Source organism: Muscardinus avellanarius (assembly GCF_963383645.1).
Source record: "Muscardinus avellanarius genome assembly, chromosome: 3".
Lineage (NCBI taxonomy): Eukaryota > Metazoa > Chordata > Mammalia > Rodentia > Gliridae > Muscardinus > Muscardinus avellanarius.
In genome coordinates, this window is record NC_137788.1 from 38,707,474 (window position 1) to 38,723,610 (window position 16,137).

Below are 16,137 nucleotides of genomic sequence, written 5' to 3' on the forward strand. Positions count from 1 at the left end.
TATGTCTTTTAAGGAAGCTGCCTCTTACACTTACCTCTCCATCCTCTCTCCCCACCTTTATCTCAGCCTCTTTGGCTCCCCTATGCCAGTGTCTTTTACTGTCTAGCAGAGAGCCTCTGACCTATAAACAAGCACAAAGCACACCCAGCTTTCCCCACATAGCTGCATTCAAAATAGCCCTTCACAGCTCCGCCTCAGGAGGCACCTCGCCTCACCCACTTCCTCCAGAGGCAGAAGGGACAGGGATTCTTGGCTCACAGAACCATTGCTGGGGCCAGCAAGGCCCTATCTGACCCAAACCAGCCCTCCTACCTTCTTGCCAGCCTTGGCATCTACTTGCCAAGTCACCTCTTGCTTACTCCACATCAGGTACGCATTAATAATTAAGTCCTTATTCTGGCCTTAATGTGATCACTACTCTTCTCCAAGCTGGAAGGAGCCTGTAACTTCCTCACACAGGCCCAGGTCCCACGTGGACACACACCGTCTGGCTTCCAAAAAGACTGTCCTTGTCCTTGTCCTGGCTCTGACTCCCTCATCAATCCTGCTGGATCAGCACCCAGCTCCTTGACTTGACTGTGAGAAGATGGGCCCGAGGCCAGCCTGCCTAGTAGCCAACGCCTGTCATTTCTTTCTCTCCCCTGCCCCTCCTATTTTACCAACAACTCAGACTCCTGTCTCCAAGGTTTGGTCTAAAGTCCTATTTACTATTTGCTTTATAGTCCTTAGAAATAACTCTGTTAAAGCCAGGCATGGTGGTGTATGCCTGTAATCCCAGTACCTGGGAGGCTGAGACTGGAGGATCACAGGTTTAAGGACAGGCTCACCCAACGTAGCAAGACTGCAACCTCAAGACCCTGTTTCAAAATAAAAAAAGCCAGGGGTGGTGGTGCACCCTTGGAATCCCAGTACTTAGGAGGCTGAGACAGGAGGGTCACAGGTTCATGGCCAGCCTCAGCTACTTAGTGAGCCCCTCCACAAATTAATGAAACCCTGTTTCATAGGGCTGGGGGTGTAGCTCAGAGGTAGACTGCCCCTGGCTTCAATCCCAGTATTAATACATACATACATGCAAGCAAAAATAGGTGTAGCTCAGATGTAGAATGTCCCTGGGCTCAAAAGAGGGAAGGAGGGATAGAGGGAGTGGAGAGTAAAAGGAGAAAAGAAAAGAAATAACCCTGTTAAAGACAGCTTGAGGGGCTGGGGATGTAGCTGAGAGGTACGATGCCCAGCAGCTTGGGAGTAGCAGCTGGACGGGAGCGTGGCCACAGTGCACTGCCCTTGTCCAAGCTGCTCGGTTTCTGCCCTACGTCACATTCTTGGAGAGGCCGATTCACTCCCTGCAAACCCCCATCTAGTAGAAGGGGATTCCAGAGTAGTATCTCCACAAGTAGCTAAGCGATGGCTACAGCAGGATGACCAGGGCCTGCTGAGTGGGGTATGGCTGCCTCGCCCAGCCCAACTGGACGGATCAGAACTCGCGTAAGGTTTCTCCACGGCCAGCAACTGGCCATTGGAGTCAAAGAGGAAAATAAGAGACTGAAAACCAAACAAGACAGATTTTAGGAGTCTGCATCTGAGGTGATAGGAAAAACCGGGAAGACTCTTGACCAGGATTAGCTCCTATGGGGCTTCCCAACAAGTTTCTGAGCCTGCCCTGTAAGAGAGCTGGGCTAGTCAGGTTCCTGGCTGGCCACGCTTTTCTTTTTTCCTTTCCTTCCACTCAGCCCTCAGTGGCTTCTGCTGGAAACAATCTCACTGAAGAACCCAGTGAGCTCCGTAACACTAAGCTCAGCAGACAAATTAGTCCTGGGGTTACTTGGGCTTTCCTTTCATGACATGGGTGATTACTTTCTTCACCCTTTTTACATAGGATTCAGGAATCCTACCAGTACTGGGTGGTCAGACCAGCTACTAGAGACTCGTGGGAGGCTATTCCTGCTCCTTTATTGGTGTGTGGTACTAGGGATTGAACCCAGTGGCATTCTGTCTCCTACCCAAGCCCCAAGCCTTGATTTATATTTGCTGAGATCACCTTGAACCTGTGATCCTCCTGTCTCAGCCTCCCAGATACTGGGATTAAAGGTGTGTCCCACCATCCAGCTTCCTACTCCCTTTTGACTCTTTTCACCTGGCTCCTTTGACTACAGTTTTGGGATTCCTTCTCTACTTCTGCATCCTCTAAAGGCTCCAAGGCAGCCTCCTCCCAGCCCATAAGGAGACTCTCAGTTCTCTTTGGGCCTGCGACTCTTCTCTGGTGTGGAAACTATTCCACACTGCTTTGCCCTCCCTCCCTCCCTCCCTTCCTTTTTTTTTTTTTTTTTCCAATACTGGGGATGGAACCAAGGGGCATTCTACAGCCAAGCTACACCCTGGCCCAATTTTTTTTTTTTTTCCCGGCAATGGGGATGGAACCAGGGGCATTCTATCTCTGAGCTACACCCCCAGCCCTATTTTTTATTCTTTATTTTGAAACCGGGTCTCACTGAATTGCAAAGGGCCTCACTAAGCAACTGAGGCTGTCTCACTACGTAGCTGAGGCTATTCTTGAACCATGATCCTCCTGACTCAGACTCCCAATCTCCTGACTGGGATTACAAGCCTGTGCCGCCACGCACCGCTCTCCTCTCCTTTCTTCCCTCTTTGTGGCACTGGGGATTGAACCTAGTGGCATCCTACCTCTGAGCTACAACCCCAGCTCTTGTATTTTTATTTTGAAATGGTCCCACTAGGTTGATGAGTCTCACTACTTGCTGAGGCTGTCCTTGAACCTTCAATCCTCCTGTCTCAGTCTCCCAAGTACTGGGATTACAGGCATGTACCACCACACTCAGCTTGCTGTTCCACATTTCTAATTACTATTTCTATGCCAGTAACTCTCAAATTTATCTATCTGTGGCCTTGACTTTTTTTTTGTATGCTTCAGATTGTCCATCTTGTCTACTTCTGGACATCTGGGATCACTAATACTGTATTCCATACTTGCAAACCTGAACTCATCTTTTCCCCACAAATCAGCAACAACAAAAGGCCCCTCTATTTTTGTTAGTTTGGTTTCTCAGTGTATGCATGTGTATGCACATGCTGCAAATTGGACCCAGGGCCTCGCACATGCTAATAAGTACACACTCTATCACTGAGCTACATCCCCAGACCCCTGGTTATATTTTTATGTTTTCTGGTATTGCTACTTTCTACCCAGTTCACTAACCTAGAAACCTGGGATTCATTCTAGCCTTTTTACTCTTACTTCAACCAATTTTATTTTCTTTCTCTTTTTTTTTTTTTTTTTTTTGCGGGTCTGGGGATGGAATCCAGGGACATTTGACCTCCGAGCTACACCCTCTGCCCTATTTTTTATTCTTTATTTTGAAACCGGGTCTCACTGAGTTGCAGAGGGCCTCACTAAGTAGCTGAGGCTGTCTGCGAACCGCGATCCTCCAGGTCTCAGCCTCCCAAATGCTGGTATTACAAGCGTGCGCCACCACGCCCGGCCTAACCAATTTTATTTTCTAAACATTTTCCAAATCGGCCTCTCTTTAGCCCCACTACTACTGCCCTAGTTCTTCCCTGAATGTTCCAATCCTCTGCTAACTGGTCTCCAGAGACCTGGAGAGGGGGGACAAAGCTGAGCCCGAGGCCACATGTCTGCTCCTGAGCAGATGTTTTGGCCTCTCAGCTGTCACGCCCATTCCCTGAAATAAGGCCAGGGAACTCCACAAAGGCAAATACAAAGAGCACTCAAGGAAAATACACATTGGCGGGACACACAGACACAACAGAACAATTAAATACTATGAAGTGATGTATTACAAAAATATAAGTAAACCGCCGGGCCCGGTGATTACACTTATAATCTCTGCCCTTGGGAGGCGGAGACAGGAGGATCGCGCAGGTTCAAAGCCAGCCAAGCTGGCTTAAGAGACCCTGTTTCCAAATAAAAAGTATAAAAATAGGTCTGGGAGTGTAACCCGGAGGTAGAGGGTTTCCAGGAACCCCAGTACCACCAAAAACAAAAAACAAAAAAAAAAAAAACCTGAGACTTAGATCCAACTCAGACCCAAGGAGGTACCTCAAAAGCCTGTACTGTTCTTACAGCCTTAACTCTCCCTTGGAATTCTTATTCCTTTTTTTTTTTTTTTTTTTTTTTTTTTGCGGTACAGGGATGGAACCCAGGGGCATTCTACTTCCAAGCTACACCCCAGCCCCATTTTATATTCTTTATTTTGAAACAGGGTCTCACTGAGTTGCAAGGGGCTTCACTAAGCAACTGAGGCTGTCTGCGAACCATGATCCTCAGGTCTCAGCCTCCCGAATACTGGGATTACAAGCGTGCGCCACCACGCCCGGCCTTTATTTTTTGTTTTGACACTGGGTCTAGTTAAGTTGCTGAGGTTGCCCTTGAACCTGTGATCCTCCTGCCTCAGCCTCCCAGCACTGAGATGACAGGCATGCATCAAAGATAGATCTTGAATATATGGTCTGGTTTCTAAGTCTTTCTTGTACGTCTTCAGCTTGAAATCCCCTGCAGTGTACTTCCCAGCTGCCACCTGCACAAACTCATTTGTTCTCACCAGGTAGAAGTGGTGTTATGTCAAGACCCAAGGGAGCACAAGTCCAGAAATGCAAGGAGTTATATCTCCTAAGTGTCTAGTCCCAAACTAAGCGACACTGAGAATACCCACTTGCTATGAGAAAAACCAAAGGATGGTAGTCTTATCCTATAGTCCAAAAAAATCATTTGTGTGTGGTATTTCGGAATGAACCCAGGGGAGCTCTACCTCTGAGCTACATTCCCCCAGCCCTCAGCACTATTTCTTTTTTTTTTTTGAAACAGGGTCTTGCTAAATTACCTCAAACCTACAGTCCTCTGTCTCAGCCTCCCAAGTACTGGAATTACAGGATTATACCATGATGTTCACTTTTATTTTATTTATTTATTTATTTATTTATTTATTTATTTATTTATTTATTTATTTATTTATTTTTGCAGTACCAAAGATAGAACCCAGGGGCATTCTACCTCCAAGTGACACCCCCAGCCCTTTTTTATTCTTTATTTTGAAACAGGGTCTCACTGAGTTACAAAGGGCCTCACTAGGTAGCTGAGGCTGGCCACAAACCGTGATTCTCCTGTCTCAGCCTCCTAAATGCTGGGATTACAAGTGTGCACCACCAACTTGGCTCTATTTTATTTTATTTTATTCTATTTTATTTTATTTTTGTGGTACTGGGGATTGAGCCCTAGGGCATTCTACCTCCAAGCTATACTCCCAGCCCTGTTATTTATTCATTTGTTTGCTTATTTGTTTATTGTGGTACTGGAGATTGAGCCCAGGTGCATTCTGAACTATACTTCAGCCCTATTTAATCCTTTTTTTCCCTTAGTATTGGGGATTGAACCCAGGGGCATTCTACCTCTGAGCTATACTCCCAGCCCTATTTTTTTTTTCTTTATTTTGAAACAGTCTTACTGAGTTGCAAAGGGCCTCACTACTTAGCTGAGGTTGTCCTTGAACTGCTAACTTCCTGTCTCAACCTCCCAAATGCTTAATCCTTTATTTTGAAACAGGGTCTCTGCTGGTGTGGTGGCGCACTTTTGTAATCCCAGTATTTGAGAGGCTGAGACAAGAAGATTGTGGGTTTGAGGACATCCTCAGCTAAGTAGTGAGGCCCTTTGCAACTCAGTGAGACCCTGTTTCAAAATAAAGAATAAAAAATAGGGCTGGGGGTGTAGCTCAGAGGTAAAATGCTCCTGGGTTCCATCCCTAATATAGCAAGCAAGCAAGCAAGCGAAAACAGGGTCTCATGAAGTTGTGGAGGACCTCACAATTGCTGAGGCTGTCTCAAACCTGTGATCCTCCTATCTCAACCTGTGCCACCATGCCCAAGTCACTTTATATATTTATTTTTGCAGTACTAGGGATTAAACCCTAGGCACCCTATCTCTGAGCTACACCCAAGATCCCCATTTTCCCCCCATTTTGAAACAAGGTCTTACTAAGTTACTGAGCCTTACTAAGTTTCTGAGGCTGGCCTTGAACCTGCAAGCCTCCTGTCTCAGCCTCTCAAGTACTGGAATTACAGGTGCACCACCACACCCAGCTATTTTTTATTTTGAAAGAGTCTCATAAAGTTGTGGAAGCTGGCCTTGAACTTGCAACCCTCTTATCTCAGCCTCCCAAGCAAAAGGATTACAGATGTGTAATACTAAACAGTAGTATTGATAAGCCTTGACACAGTGGTATCCTGGGCCATTTGGCCCTGAGGTGCCTACTTTGTATCATGGCCAACTTCCACTGAAAGCAACTTTTTACTAGCCTGGTCACACAGCAATTTGGACAGCAAGAGAACACTACAGAGACCAGTTGATGCCAAAGAGGATTTGGCAGGGTAGTAGAAACTCAATCACACAGACAGAAAATGGGTCAGTACATTCTCACCTACTGAGTACTCAAAACCTACATCAGTGAAAAAAAAAAAAAAATCAATGAACTCCTGCTACTTCATGGAGGCCACAGGAGAGAAAACTGATAGGCCTCCACAGCTCAAGGAATCTCTTATCCCTGATGCATGCCTGAAATCACAGTCCTTGCAAGGCTAAGACAAGAGGATCACAAATTCAAGGCCAACCTCAGCAATTAGCAGATCCTATTTCCAAATAAAATATGGAAAGGGCTGAGTATATAGTTCTGAGTATAATATCCCTGAGTTCAATCTCCAGTATCCCTAATTAGAAAAAAAGAATTAATTATCATCTTATAATCCACACAGCATTCAGGAGACTGAAGTAAAACATGAATGTTTTCAAGAATGTTATGTTGCCAGGCATGGTGGCACACTCTTGTAATCCTAGCATTCCGGAGGCTGAGACTGGAGGATTGCTGTTTGCTGACAGCCTCAGCTACTTAGTGAGGCTCTCCACAACTCAGCGAGACCCTGTCTCACTGAGAATAAAGAATAAAAAATAGAGTTGGGCATGGTGGCACACGATTTTTTTTTTTTTTTTTTTTTTTTTGGTGGTACCGGGGATAGAACCTAAGGGCCTTCTACCTCTGGGCTACACTCCCAGACCTATTTTTTAATATATATTTTAATTGGAAACAGGGTCTCTTAAGCCAGCTGAGGCTGGCTTCGAAACTGGGTGACGTATGCTTTTACTCCCAGCATTTGGGAGGCTGAGACAGGAGGATCCGTGGTTTCAAAGTCGGCCTCAGCCTTTTACTGAGGCCCTTTACAATTTAGTGAGACCCTGTTTCAAATAAAGAATAAAAAATAGGGCTGGGAAGCCGGGTGTGGTGGCGCAACCTTGTAATCCCAGCATTCAGGAGACTGAGACTGCAGGGAGGATCTCAGTTCATTCGCTGACAGCCTCGGCTACTTAATGAGGCCCTCACAACTTGAGACCCTGTTTCAAAATAAAGAATAAAAAATAGGGCAGGAGGTGTAGCTCGGAGGTCAAATGCCCCTGTATTCCATCCCTAGACCCCCCCACACATACAAAAAAAAGGGCTGGGGGTGTAGTTTGGAGGTACAATGCCCCTGAGTTCCATCCCCAGTACTGAAAAGGAAAAAAAAAGATGTTATGTGTTGCCTGGCTTAACACTGGAAGGCCCCAGCTCTGAGCATGTATAGGCTTCCTAAGAGCTAGAAAGAATTCTGAGCTATGATCCCAGACTCAGGAGGCTGAGGGATGAGGATCACAAGTTCAAGGCCAGCTTCCACAACTTAGTGAGATCAAAATAAAAGATTAAGCCAGGTATGTTGGCCCTCACTTGTACTCCCAGTACTTGGTAGGACAGGACAGGAGGGGCACAGGTTTGTGGCCAGCCTCAGCTACTTGTTGAGGCCCTGTTTCCAAATAAAGTATAAAATAAGTCTGGGAGTATAGCCCGAAGGTAGCCCTGGGTTCCACCCCCAGGACCACCAGAAAATAATAAAATAAAAATAAAGAACAAATTAGGGCTCGGGGAGTAACTCAGGTACACACACACACACACACACACACACACACACACACACACACACAAATTAAAGTAGGGCTAGAGGTGTAGTTCAAATATAGATCAAACCTTGCTGGGCGTGGTGGCGCACGCTTGTAATCCCCGCGCTTGGGAGGCAGAGACAGGAGGATCGCGCAGGTTCGAAGCCAGCCGCGCGCGCTGGCTTAGGAGACCCTGTTTCCAAATAAAAATGTAAAAATAGGTCTGGGAGTGTAGCCTGGAGGTAGAAGGGCTTCCAGGAACCCCAGTACCACCAAAAAAAAAAAATATATATATATAGATCAAACCTGGGTTCAATCCTCAGTACCACAAGAAGAATAAAGAAAAAGAAACCGCCCTATTTTTGGTTTGTCTTTGTGGTACCGGGGATTGAGCTTTAGGGCATTCTACCTTAAAGCTACATGTCCAGCCCTATTTTATTTTTATTTGGAAATAGGGTCTCGCTAGGTTGATGAGAGTCTCACTACTTGCTGAGACTGTCCTCAAACCTGTGATCTTCCTGTCTCAGCCCCCCAAGTACCAGAATTACAAGTGTAGGCCACCGTGCTTGGAAAAATCCCCATTTTTTTTTTTCTTGCGGTACTGGGGATGGAATCCAGGGGCATTCAGCCTCCAACCTACACCCCTAGCCCTATTTATTTATTTATTTATTTATTTTTGCAGTACCAAAGATAGAACCCAGGGGCATTCTACCTCCAAGTGACACCCCCAGCCCTATTTTTTTATCCTTTATTTTGAAACAGGGTCTCACTGAATTGCAAAGGACCTCACTACGTAGCTAAGGCTGTCCTCGAACAGCGATCCTCCTGTCACAGCCTCCCAAATGCTGATATTACAGCATGCGCCACACGCCTGGCAAAATCCCTGTATTATTTCTTCTTCTTCTTCTTTTTTTTTTTTTTTTGTGGTGCTAGGGATGAAATTCAGGGGCCCTCTACCTCCAGGTTAAATTCCCAGATCTATTTTATATTTTATTTGGATACAGGGTCTCACTAAATTGCTGAGAGCCTAAGTAGCTGAGGCTGGCTTAAAATCTGCGCGATTCTCCTGTCTCAGCCTCCCAAGTACTGGGATTACAAGCGTGCACCACCACGTCCAGCTCAAAATCCCCATGTTTCTAAGCTTATTCTTCACAAAGCTTTCTTGGTAAAACAGAGGAATAATGTCTCTTAAAGGGCTGTGAAAGTAAAGTTTTCATACCTTTGATGTGAGGTCCCGATGGAAAATGCCTTTGAAGTGAAGGTAGCGGAGGCCCACTGCTATATCATAGGCCAGTTTCACTCTCACAGTCCAGGGCAAATGCAGGTTGCTGTCTAGCAACTGTTCCAGGTTCCCAGAGTTGATATACTGCAGAATAAAAGAAAAAAAAAAGAGGTGCCATTTAGTGGGGTGAATCCCTAGAAATTAAGAAACTAGAAAATAGAGACTATAAACCGGGCGTGTGGCGCACACTTGTAATCCCAGCGTTCGGGAGGCTGAGACAGGAGGATCTGGGTTTGCGGACAGCTTCAGCTACTTAGTGAGGCCCTTTGCAAGAGGAGACCCTGTTTCAAAATAGAAAAAGAAAGAAAGAAAGAAAGAAAGAAAGAAAGAAAGAAAGAAAGAAAGAAAGAAAGAACTACATAATTAAATTTTTTTTTATTTTTTATTTTTGGTGGTACTGGGGGTGGAACCCAGAGGCTTTCTACCTCTGGGCTATACTCCCAGACCTTTTTTATATTTTATTTGGAAACAGGGTCTCACTAAGTTGCTGAGAGCCTCACTAAGTAGCTGAGGCTGGCTTCGAACCCGTGTGATCCTCCTGTCTCAGCCTCCCAAGCGCAGCGATTACAAGCGTGCGCCACCATGCCCGTCTACATAATTATTAAAAAAATTTTTTTTTTCTGGTCTGGGCATGGAACCCAGCGGCATTCAACCTCCGAGCTATACCCCCTGCCCTATTTTTTATACTTTATTTTGAAACAGGGTCTCACTGAGTTGTGAGGAGCTCACTAAGTAGCTGAGGCTGTCTGGGAACTGCAATCTTCTAGTCTCAGCTTCCAGAATGCTGGAATTACAAGCGTGTGCCATTACAACATGTGTAACCATGCCCAGTTAAAATTTTTTTTCTTTAAAAGGGGTAGGGAAGCTGGACGTGGTGGCGTACGCTTGTAATCCCCGCGCTTGGGAGGCTGAGACAGGAGGATCACATGGGTTCGAAGCCAGCCTCAGCTACTTAGTGAGGCTCTCAGCAACTTAGTGAGACCCTGTTTCCAAATAAAATATAAAAAAGGTCTGGGAGAAGCCGGGTGTGGTGGCGCATGCTTGTAATCCCAGCATTCAAGAGGCTGAGACCTGGAGGATCGCGGTTTGCGGACAGCCTCAGCTACTTAGTGAGGCCCTCTGCAACTCGGTGAGACCCAGTTTCAAAATAAAGAATAAAAAATAGGGCAGGGGGTGTAGCTCGGAGGTCGAATGCCTCTGGGTTCCATCCCCAGACCTGCAAAAAAAAAAAAAAAAAAAAAAAGGTCTGGGAGTATAGCCCGGAGGTAGAAAGCCTCTGGTTCCACCCCCAGTATAAATAAATAGATAGATAGATAGATAGATAGATAGATAAATAAATAAATAAATAAATAAATAAATAAATAAATAAATGGGCTAGGGAAGCCCGGTGTGATGGCTCACACTTGTAATCCCAGCATTCGGGAGGCGGATACCAGAGGATCGTGGCTTATGGACAGCCTTAGCCACTTAGGCCCTTCACAACTCAGTGAGACCCTGTTTCAAAAACTAAAAAGACTAAAAAATAGGGCTGGTGGTGTTGCTTGGAGGTACAGTGCCCCTGGGTTCCATCCCCACTACTGGAAAAAGGGGCGGGGGAACACTAGGGAAGCCGGTGTGGCAGGGCATGCTTACAATCCCAGCATTCAGGAGGCTGAGACAGGAGGTTTATGGACAGCCTCAGCTACTACTTAGTAAGGCCCTTTGCAACTCAGTGAGACCCTGTTTCAAAATAAAGAATTAAAAAATAGGGCTGGGGGTACAGCTCGGAGGTTGAATGCCCCTGGGTTTCATCCCCAGTACTGAGGGGGGGGAGGGCTGAGGAGCTAGAAGTGGTGGCACATGCCTATAATCCCAGTACTTGGGAAGCTGAGACTGGATGATCACAGGTTTGAGGCCAATTTCAGCAACTTAATAAGACCCTCAGTAACCTAGCAAGAGCCTGTATTAAAAGAAAAAATAGGGCTGGGGTATAATTCAGAGATAGAATGCCTCTGGGTTCAATCTCTAGTTTAAGACAAAACAAACCAAAAAATGAATGTATTTGAACCTTTCATGATGCATCATCTCCTTCCTTCCAAGGTAGAAAAAGGGGGAAAATCCTCTAAGTATAATTTTTGTGTGTGTGTGGTACCGGGATTCCTTGAAACCCTTCTACTTCCGGGCTACACTCCCAGACCTATTTTATGCTTTTTATTTGGAAACAGGGTCTCTTAAGCCAGCGTGGTGGCTTCGAACCTACACGATCCTCCTGTCTCCACCTCCCAAGCGCGGGGATTATAAGCGTGCGCCACCACGCCCGGCTTTTTCTTTTTGGCAGTAGTGGGGATGGAACCCAGGAGCATTCTACTTCTGATCAACACCCCCACCTCCAGCCGTATATTTTATTTTGAAACAAGGTCTCACTGAGTTGCGAAGGGCCTCACTAAGTAGCTGAGGCTGTCTGCGAACCTCAATTATCTTGTCTCAGTCTCTCAAATGCTGGGATTACAAGCATGCACCACCATGCCCAGCTAAAATGAATCTCTCAATACTTTTTTGGAAAGTGATATTGAATTTATAAAAGACTAGGGATCTAATAGAATAAGAGGCAAAAGATTGGAATTCTAGTACAATTTTGCCTACTACCTCTATTCAATTTTATATAAATCAAGTAATAAGATTAGGTATACTTGTTTTCCTGTCTATCGAGTAGGCAGAATAACCTCTGATCCATGTAACTCATAAGGTTATTATGAGAATCTAATAATATATAAGGGCTCAGAAAATGCTTTAAATTTGTATGATCTGAGATTTTCAGATGTGGTAGTGTAAGCACCCAGCAGAGCCAGTTGGGGGCAGCACCGTGCCACACATCAGGTCCCTGCATGAGGTGCAGGTTGGCAAAGCAGAGAGCGGCTAACGATACACCTTCTAACTTCTCAAAAGGGAAACCTGTCCATCTGCTTCATCCTGTTTGATAATCCATCTTTGGAAATCTCAAACTAACGCGTAGTGAAGGCATGAGCACAATGCCTTCTCTTAGCTCGAGTTCAGTCTGCCGAAGGTTCCCATTTATGGTGTCCATTTTCTGAAAAGAAACTGAACTCCATATTCTGAGCTGTATAGAGGCAGCAAAGCTGACATTTAATCATGCAGGCAAATTTCTTTAGCTCTGAGAATCAAAAGGTCACTTCCTTGGCACAGTGACAGCATGACATGAAAGGCGAGTCTTCAGGGACCAACTTAGTGAGAACCTGGTTCAAAGTAATAAAAATAGGGGGTATAGCTCAGAGGTAGAATGCCCCTCGGTTGAATCCCCAGTACCACCAAAAGGAAAGAAAAGAAAAGAGAAGAATAAAGAGATCTACAGTCCAATCCAGACAGTGGAGACCATAAGGAAAGGTGAGTCAAGATGAGGAACTACACTAATAGACTCTGGCTTTTCCAGGCAAGATGAGTAAAGCTCCAGGATCAGAGGGGGGAAAACCAACTGGAGTTTATTTTTACAGCACACTTCTCTTGTCTATCTTTGGTGAATACACTGGCAGGACTAATAAGCTCTGGACGCTCAGAAACCACAACTCAATGTCTTAAGACCTTAGCATGCATAAGGAAAGGAAGATTGAGATCTGCCCACAAGGAAAATTTCTAGGCTGCCATATGCTCTGTGCCCGTTGGCTGGAACAGTCACTTCCCTATACGCCATTCCCGGTGCAGACTCAGCTGCGTGGCCTCTGGACACATCTCTCAGGAAGCAAAGGAAGAGCGACAGCCCAGCACATTCAGCCTCCCGGATGGGACACATGCTCTGCTCTCACTTGCTCCTAGACATACTCCCTTGGGAGCCCTTGGGACCCACCCAAAACAGTGGCAATACTTAACCTAAAGAGGTGTTAACATTTTATTTTATTTTTTTTTTTTTCGGGTCTGGGGATGGAACCTAGGGGGCATTTGACCTCCGAGCCACACCCCCTGCCCTATTTTTTATACTTTATTTTGAAAGAGGGTCTCACTGAGTTGTGAGGGGCTCACTAAGTAGCTGAGGCTGTCCGCGAACCGCGATCCTCCAGGTCTCGGCCTCTCGAATGCTGGGATTACAAGCGTGTGCCACCACGCCCGGCAAGAGGTGTTAACATTTTAATTGTTGTTATTTTTAACCTTAAATTCAGAAAACTGTATCAGTCAATCATATGTTATAGGTACTTGAAAACCTCTCATTAACTGTACCTATCCCCAAATCTGCCTCTTCTCATGATCTAATAAAATATTAAAACAGTTTCTTTCAGCTGGGCATGGTGGTATATACTTGTAAATCCAGTACTTGGGAAGCTGAGACAGGAGGACTGCACTTTCGTGGCCAGCCTCAGCTACTTAGTGAGGTCCTCTGCAACTTAGTGAGACCCTGTTTCAAAATAAAAAATAGCTTGGCGTGGTGGGGAACACTTGTAATTCCAGCATTTGGGAGGCCAAGACAGACAGATCATGCATGATTCTCGGACAGCCTCAGCTACTTACTGAGGTCCTTTGCAACTCAGTGAGACCCTGTTTCAAAATAAAGAATAAAAAATAGGGCTGGGAGTGTTGCTCAGAGGTAGAATGCCCCTGGGTTCCATCCCCAGTACTGGAAAATAAATAAATTAATAGCCAGGCATGGTGGCACACACTAGTAATCCCCGCGCTTGGGAGGCGGAGACAGGAGGATCACGCAGGTTCGAAGCCAGCCGCGCTGGCTTAGGAGACCCTGTTTCCAAATTTAAAAAGTATAAAAATAGGTCTGGAGTGTAGCCCGGAGGTAGAAGGGTTTCCAGGAACCCCAGTACCACCAAATAAATAAATAAAAATTTTAAAAAGAATAATAAAAAAGAATATATTTTAGGGCTCTGAGTGTACCTCAGAGGTAGAATGCCCCTGGGTTCAATCCCCAGTATCACAAAAAACAAAAACAGTTTCTTCCATTTTGTTTTTTAATACTTGACTTTATTAAAGATAGCTTTTCCTACAAGGCATTTAATAACTAAATGTGCATTTTTTTAGTCTAAAAAGACTAAAAAAAAAAAAATAGGGCTGGAGGTGTACCCGGAGGTACAATGCCCCCTGAGTTCCATCCCTAGTAAAACACACACACACACACACACACACACACACACACACACACACAATGTGGACAGAGATACTTCTTCACTTAGGAATAGCAGTTCAGGTTATTTCTACAGCTCTGTTTAGTTTTGAGGCGGGGTCTTGCTATGTTGCTCAGGGGATCCTCTGACCTCATGAGCTCAGTCTCTGTAGCTGGGAAGACAGTCGTGTGCTTATTTCTGTAAGCATTTATGGAACACGTCTCTCCTTACTGCCACCTCTATATGAGAATAAGAACCTGTCTGTTTACATGAATACTATATCCCCAGTGTTTAGAACAGTGCCTAACACATAGTAAATGTGGGCATATAAAGATGAGTAACACCTGGTTTATACTTTAAAGAGGTTCAGCAAGAGACACAAGGATAAACAAATAATATCAACAGCCCTATAGTAGAAGTAAACACTGAAGGTTTGGAAGTGGAGAGTGACTCTGCCTGGGATTTTGAAAGGTTTCAAAGAGAAAATAACATGTGTTTGATCTTAAAGAACAGCTTGAAGAGGATGCTATGGAGTAAAACAAATTCATATGTTGAAACTTAAGGCCCAAAGTGATAGTATCATGGGAGGGGGGCTCTGGGAGGTGCTTATGTCACAAGGGCTTGTGAAGAGGCACTGGACATTGATCTCAGGGGCACTAACTCTGCGCTACACCCCTGACCTATTTTATTTTTTAGTTTGAAACAGGTCTTACTAATTTGCTGAGGTTGTCTTTGAACCTGCAATCTTCCTGTCTCAGCCTCCCAAGGCATGTACCACCATACTCGGCTATGTGGTGGTGGTGGTGGTGTGTGTGCATGTTTTACTAGAGATGGAATCCAAGGGCCTTCTACCTCCAGGCTATACCCCAGACATATTTTATTTTATATTTTGAAACAAAGTCTTGCTAAGTTGCTGGAAGCCTCACTAATATTAGTGCTTTTTTTTTTTTTTTGGTGGTACTGTGGTTCCTGGAAACCCTACTTCCGGGCTATACTCCCAGACCTATTGTATATTTTTATTTGGAATCAGGGTCTCTTAAGACAGCCAGGCTGGCTTCGAACATCCTCCTGTCTCCACCTCCCAAGCATGGGGATTACAAGCTTGTGCCACCACGCCTGGCCCTTAGTGCTCTTTTCTTTCTTTCTTTTTTTTTTTTTGGTGGTACTGGGAATGGAACCCAGGGGCCTTCTACCTCTGGGCTACACTTCCAGACCTATTTTATTTTTTATTTGGAAACAGGGTCTCTTAAACCAGCTGAGGCTGGCTTCGAACCTGCGTGATCCTCCTGTCTCATCCTCCCAAGCGCGGGGATTACAAGCTTGTGCCACCACACCCGGCTCTTTAGTGCTCTTTTAAAAGAGCTCTTAGCCAGGGTGGTGGTTGGGAGGCTGAGACAGGAGGATCATGCAGGTTCAAAACCAGCCTCAGCTGGCTTAAGAGACCCTGTCTCCAAATAAAATATAAAATTGGTCTGGGAGTGTAGCCCAGAGGTAGAGGGCCCCTGGGTTCCATCCTCAGTACCACCAAAAATAAATAAATAAATAAATAAATAAATAAATAAATAAATAAGAGCTCTTGCCAGGCATGGTGGTGCACGCTTGTAATCCCCGCGCTTGGGAGGCAGAGACAGGAGGATTGCGCAGGTTCGTAGCCAGCTGCGCTGGCTTAAGAGACTCTGTTTCCAAAAATAAAATAGGTCTGGGAGTGTAGCCTGGAGTAGAAGGGCTTCCAGGAACCCCAGTACCACCAAAAATAAAAAATGAAAATAAAAAAA

At 45.2% G+C, this 16,137-nt stretch overlaps 1 protein-coding gene across 1 annotated transcript in view; it reads right to left on the reverse strand.

Moving 5' to 3' along the window:
* The window catches only part of TESK2 (testis associated actin remodelling kinase 2), a gene marked incomplete at both ends in the record, with an annotated part of 98,320 nt that overhangs the window by 7,595 nt on the left and 74,588 nt on the right, over window positions 1-16,137 (reverse strand). Inside the window, one exon of the mRNA XM_080692190.1 lies at window positions 9,204-9,350. Coding sequence (XP_080548316.1) covers window positions 9,204-9,350 — 147 coding nt within the window. The remainder of the gene's footprint in view (window positions 1-9,203; window positions 9,351-16,137) is intronic.